General features: G+C 46.4%; 1 protein-coding gene across 4 annotated transcripts in view; it reads left to right on the top strand.

Annotated features, from left to right (window-relative positions):
* The first annotated feature begins 310 nt into the window (after positions 1–310).
* The window catches only part of ABTB3 (ankyrin repeat and BTB domain containing 3), a 223,051-nt gene continuing 217,361 nt past the window's right edge, over positions 311–6,000 (top strand). For 2 of the 4 annotated variants that reach the window (XM_070947802.1, XM_070947800.1), the window contains exons 1-2: positions 311–695; positions 759–1,511. In XM_070947802.1, the coding sequence (XP_070803903.1) occupies positions 311–695; positions 759–1,511 (1,138 nt within the window). Of the gene's footprint in view, positions 1,512–6,000 lie in introns of all 4 variants that reach the window. The other 2 variants (XM_070947801.1, XM_070947799.1) reach the window with 2 other exon arrangements.

Raw genomic sequence — 6,000 nt, 5'->3', positions numbered from 1 at the left:
AGGGTAGTGCGGTGCCGGAGTCGGGCAAGAGCGGAGGGCGGCTGCCGCTTTTCCCAACTGGGAAGCCACCGGAGGGGCGTTTCGTGGCGCTTCTTCTTCGCCGCGCGTCCTTCTGCCAATGCAAATCGCCTTCGCGGGGAAGGGGTACGGCGTTCGCCCGGCGGACCTGCTCGAAAGTCAAACCAGACGTGGTGGGAGCTGCGAAGTTGGAGCCCGCGAGAAGAAGGAGCGGAGGCTTTCGGGGGCGCCTCCGCCGCCGCCGACTTTCTCTTTTTTAAAGTTTCCTGCTGGTGCAGCATGAAGTGCAGCGATGGCAAGGAGAGGTAAGACGGTGGTGAGGACGCTGGAAGATCTGACGCTGGACTCGGGCTATGGTGGTGCCGCAGACTCCGTCAGGTCCTCCAACTTATCCCTCTGCTGCTCCGATTCCCCTCACTCGGCTTACCCCTATGGAGGAAACAGCTGGCAGCAGCAGCAGCAGCGCCTAACTGACTCCATGCACAGTCGGCACAACAGCTTCGACACCGTCAACACTGTCCTGGTGGAAGACTCCGAAGTGCTGGACTGCGCCGGGCAGCACTGCTCCAGGCTGTTGCCTGACCTTGAGGAGGTTCCCTGGAGCCTCGACGAGGTGGAAGCGGTCCTCCTCCCGCAGCGCAAAGAGGCCCGAGGGCTAGGGGTGGCCCCGGCCGCCAGCTCCAGCAGCGCCGCCAGCTCCACCACCGTCAGCAGCAGCAGCGGAGGCGGCGGCGGAGGAGGCGGCGGCGATGGCGGCGGCCCCCTTTGCAAAGACGCCTTGGCCAGACTTTCCACCTTGGTCAGCCGGGCTCTGATCCGGCTGGCCAGGGAGGCTCAGCGGCTGAGCCTGCGCTTCGCCAAATGCACCAAGTACGAGATCCAGAGCGCCATGGAGATCGTCCTGGGTTGGAGCCTGGCCTCCGGCTGCACGGCGGCCGCCCTCGGCGCCTTGTCCCTCTACAACATGAGCAGCAGCGGCGGCGACCGCTTCAGCCGGGGCAAGTCGACCCGCTGCGGCCTCACCTTCTCGGTGGGCAAGTTCTACCGCTGGATGGTGGACAGCCGGGTGGCCGTGCGCATCCACGAGCACGCCGCCATCTACTTGACCGCCTGCATGGAGAACCTCTTCCGAGAGGTTTACGGCCGGGTCCTGCAGCTCGCCGCCTCGGCGCCGCACCAGCAGCCCCAGACGCAGCCCCACCAAAACAACCCGCCGCCTCAGCCGCAACAGGCTCAGCTGCACCACAGGGGCCCCTGCTCCAGCGCCGGCTCTGGCGGGACCTGTGCCGCCTCCGCCGCCAGTCTGCCCCCTGCCGCCGCCGCCGCCGCCAACAAGGAGCGAGAGACGAACAGCGGCGGCGGCGGCAGCCTGACTGCTAACGAAGCGCCAAAGTTTACGCTCGAGTCTCTGGAGCAGACGGTCAACAACGACTCGGAGCTGTGGGGGCTGCTGCAACCCTACCAGCACCTGATCTGCGGGAAAAACGCCAGCGGTGAGTCAAGGGCCCTGCCCACCTGTTATGGGGAGGGGGGGGGAGAAGGAGAAGTCTGCAAGCTTTGCGCGCCGGACAGCCCCACTAAGATGAGGGTAGGGTACTCCCTGCACCCCCTCCCCCCCCCAGCGACAAGAGAGGGAAAGGATGCCCGGGCTCTGCAAAGGAAAGGGGCATCTATTTTACTGCTAACGTTTAGGTGGATCTGGATGGAAGGTGTTAGGAAGGCAAGATAATCAGAATATCTTGTCCCTGTTGAATTCAGCTGACTGTTCTATGCAGGCTTACTGTGGAGTAATTACTATTAGTATCCACAGGGATAAGCACTGGGCCCTGTGGCTGTGAAACCAGCTGTGTATGTTGATAATTTCCCAGAGTAATTGATTAGCCCAAGACCTAATTAGTGTTGTTCTGATCTCTTAGACTGCAAAGCCCATGATCTTCAGCTAGCATGGCAAGGGAAGATGGCAGTAGTAGCTTGTTAGATGTGTTGGCCATCAGAAGTACCTTGGGTTTGATGTATTCAATGATATGGGACACCTGTCTATGGAAACTTTTAACTAAGAATGTTGATGTTAATTTTGCTATAATTTTATGGGAATTAACTTATTTTAATTTTGCTTGGGTTTTGTTACCAATGAACTCAAGGTTGATTTTCAAATCAATCTGACTACTTTGAAGTCATTCATTGGGTTGAAGTTCTGTGTGGAGTTGTTGCGATATTACTTCTCATTATTGCTTCCGATGGCCTCATATCCTTATTGATACAACAAACTGACCATCATTAATTTATTCTAACTTTTAAAATGAATTGTAGGTTGCCACTTATTTTCCTGTGTACCTTAATTCCTGGGCCTCACTTGCTGGATTTCTACTCCTGATTCTGTCAAGTTACACAATGGTAGCCCATCCCCTATGTAGTGTTTGAGAAGGCTGCAGCTTTTGTCTGATGTTCCTAGAAGTGTTGGTGACAGCTGTACTTTGCATCCATTTTTAGCAGAGAGCTGTATGATGTGGTTAACTTGGAGAAGTCTGTCCATTCTTCAGAAATGTTACTATCCTAAGCCACAGGATCCTAGGGGAGGCTGAATTCTGCTTCCTCCCATGGTTTGGATTCGGGAGCGCTTGAAGAGTATATGTTGTATTTACAGATCTGTCACTTAATCCTGACAATAGGGATGAAGGGTACAATCTGTTGCCTTTGTGTCTCCCCATGCTAAATGTGACTGGATTGCTTTGGGGGCAAAGATCTATCTTGCAGTATTATGTAGGTAGTAAGAGCTGCATATCTATTAACCCTGTAAGATTTATTTGGTTTCCTGAGTGCCAAATAGATACTGACTGTATTTGCATTCTATATGTTAAGCCATTATTAACTCAATCTGTTGGTTGGGTTGGTATTATGAATTAAACAGACATGCATGGCATCTAGAATGGAAAACTAATTGACTACATTTTAACTCACATTGAGAAACACTGTTCTCTTGAACAATTATATTCCATTGTATCTGAGCTTCTTTGCAGAGATTTTGAGCAGGAAGAAAATTGGTATTTGTCTTGAAGCAAATATTTGAAGCAAGCTATTTCTGAGCATCTCTGCAACTGACTTCTGCAAACTTATCCATCTCTGAGGACAGCACTTGTTTCATCTATTAACTCCTTCTTCCTATATTCCTTGCATCGTTTTACTTACATTGGTAAAAACCATTCGTCCTCAGATCTCTGCATCAGGATGAATCAACCTTCTGTCCACCCAATATGTAGTCATTAGTATGTCACAGAAGCAACAGTTGTGAGTATGAGCAGAGTAGCCCATGAAATTTGCATGTCTTCCAGATGTGCCATGGCTAAACAGGAGTGCATCGAATTTTGAATAGTATAAAAGAGTAGGACTGTTTAGGACTGTAAGGTCTGAACTTCAGCTTATTAGTGCCTTTGCATAAGTGGTTTCAAAAACAATATTAACTATCACGGGTGCCACCTTATTGCAAGTTAATTCATTCTTTTGTAAGTATATTTGTCTACACATTCTATTCGCTGGTTGGTTTTGAATGTGGACTTGTTTGCTTCAATTAGAAGGGATGTTTAGATACTAAACATTAGGTGGTTAACCAGCAGTTGTGTATTTGAGAGGTGTCCTACTACTTTTCCTGAATAGATTCCTGGACGTCTGCCCCAGAGTGCTGTTTTGACATTTTTGGATTTTGCCTTATCTTACAAATGCGCATCTCTTGTTATTACAGTGACAGATGAAGGGCAAATACTATATTTCAGGCAAAATTCTTTTCTTGACACAGAATACACATGATACAAAATTACAAGAGTAATAATATTAGCAAATCTCTTTTTAAAAAGGGATTATTTTCTTCTCATCCTCCTTTTTTGGGGTAGTGGTAGTTTTTATTATGTAGGATTCTGACTTGCTTCAGGTTTGTGCTTGAGGGACTTTGTGCCTTTGATAGTTTGGGCTTCTAAGATTTCCAAGTCTTTCTGCTTTTGAGATTGCTAAAATTAAGTGTGGAATTATGCATTTAAAAGTTATTCTTTGCATGGCGATCTTTGACTTCCAAGTCTTTGGTTTTTTTGGTTTGTCTTTACCCAATTTCAGAGGAACATGACAAGACTGCATGATTGGTGTCCTTCCTTCTCATGACTTGTTCCTTCTTCCAGTCTGTCATCTTTCTTTCTTTCCCATGGAGTTCCAGATATTCACGTGTAAAGCATTTCAATTCAATTTTTCAATTTAATTCAATTTATATGCCGCCCTTCTCCAAAGACTCAGGGCGGCTCACAATACATTTAAAATCCTAATTAAAAACATTTAAAAATTAAAAACATTAAAAACATTAAAACTCATTCATACCATTCATGGCCGGATCTCGCCGGATCGCAAGAGCGAGACCAACGGCCCCAGGCCTGCCGGAAAAGCCAGGTCTTCACTGCTTTTTGGAAGGCCAATAGGGTGGGGATGGTCCGGACCTCAGGAGGTAACTGGTTCCAGAGAGCTGGGGCAGCCACAGAGAAGGCCCTCCCCCATGGGCCCGCCTGAAGTATTAATAATACAAATCAACGGGGCTGAGAGTGAAGGGGGGAAAAAAGGTAAATGGTAGCATTATTTTATGCAAATACTTTTTTTTTTCATTCAAGTCAGTGTTTACTTTTGACGACTACCTTGACAAATCCCTATAGTTTTCTTGGCATTTTTAAAAAAAGAAATGGCTTGCCATCGTCTTTTTCTTGAGAGAGTGAATGACTGGCTCAAAGTTACCCAGCTGGCTTCATGCCTAAAGTAGGACTAGAAGTCAGTCTCCTGGTTTCTAGTCTGGTGCCTTACCCACTACATTGAACTGGCTTTCCGTGCATATATTAAAATGTGCATTTAAAAGACTTGAAGGAACGGATTGGGGAAGGAGATTTTTAAAATAAGTTTCTGACTTTTTCTTTTGGTATGTGTATCTGAGAATAAAGACACCAAAAATCGATAATGGCAAGAAGGGATTTTAAGGCCCTGAAAATGGATTAAGGGACATATTCTGCCTAACCCAGAGGTCTTCAAACTTGGCTGCTTTAAGACTTGTGGACTTCAACTCCCAGAATTCTCCAGCCAACACAAGTTTTAAAGTGGCCAAGTTTGAAGACCTCTGGCCTAACCCCTGCCCTGAACCTCCTAAATTACTTTTTTGGTGGAGTTGTTCTGCTTTATCTTTCTCTCTCTTTTCAATTCTTTTTGTGTCAGCCTTGTGTATGTTTGAGCTGCCTATATTATAGACACACAGGCTTCAAAAGCGTTCATTTTTCCACAGGAAATGGCAAAAATGTAACTGAAGCTCTGGGAGAGAGACAGAGAGAAGAAATAAAACTTTGTTATACATGCAGTGGTTTGGCCAGCCAGAGCCTGCCTGATCAGACCTCTGAGATACAGTCTTTTGCTAGGGAAGCTGTGTTCATGTCTCTGCCTGTTTACAAAAGCTGGAGGCGGAAGGTGCATCCAAGTTCACCAGCTTTCCTTGGATAGCTTCTTCTTTTTTTCCCCCCTTTAAAACAGCAAGGTATCCAAAACATGACAGTGTCTCCCCATCCCCACTGTCAAGTCTGGAAATCTTCAATCTGCAATGCCTAACTTTGTTCAGATACATGCACAGCATAACTAAAAATGGAGCAAAGCGGCAGTATCTTGTTAATGTTCAAGGACATTCAACTCGATGATTAAAAAAAAAAATTGGATTGTTTTGATTTAAATCAGATTTTTTTGATTTTTATCAAATTTATTTTAATAAAATGCTTTTGTAGTAAAAATCTATCTAAAGATAGTTTTCTATTTAAGATACATTAATCATTTAGTTTATTCAGCATGAAACAGTTTGATTTAAATCAAATCCACCCTGTGTGTGTCTCCTTCTCTGGGAGATCCATGCTCTCTTACAACCACAGAGATAAAACCAGAATCAAAGCAAACTGAACAGGAGAAAAAGTGGATTTTAAGGAGCTA

Source organism: Pituophis catenifer, unplaced genomic scaffold (genome assembly GCF_029215685.1).
Source record: "Pituophis catenifer annectens isolate HBS135680 unplaced genomic scaffold, rPitCat1.0.hap2 SCAF_7, whole genome shotgun sequence".
NCBI lineage: Eukaryota > Metazoa > Chordata > Lepidosauria > Squamata > Colubridae > Pituophis > Pituophis catenifer.
The sequence above is the reverse complement of the archived record's forward strand: the minus strand, read 5'-3'. Positions and strand labels throughout refer to the sequence as shown.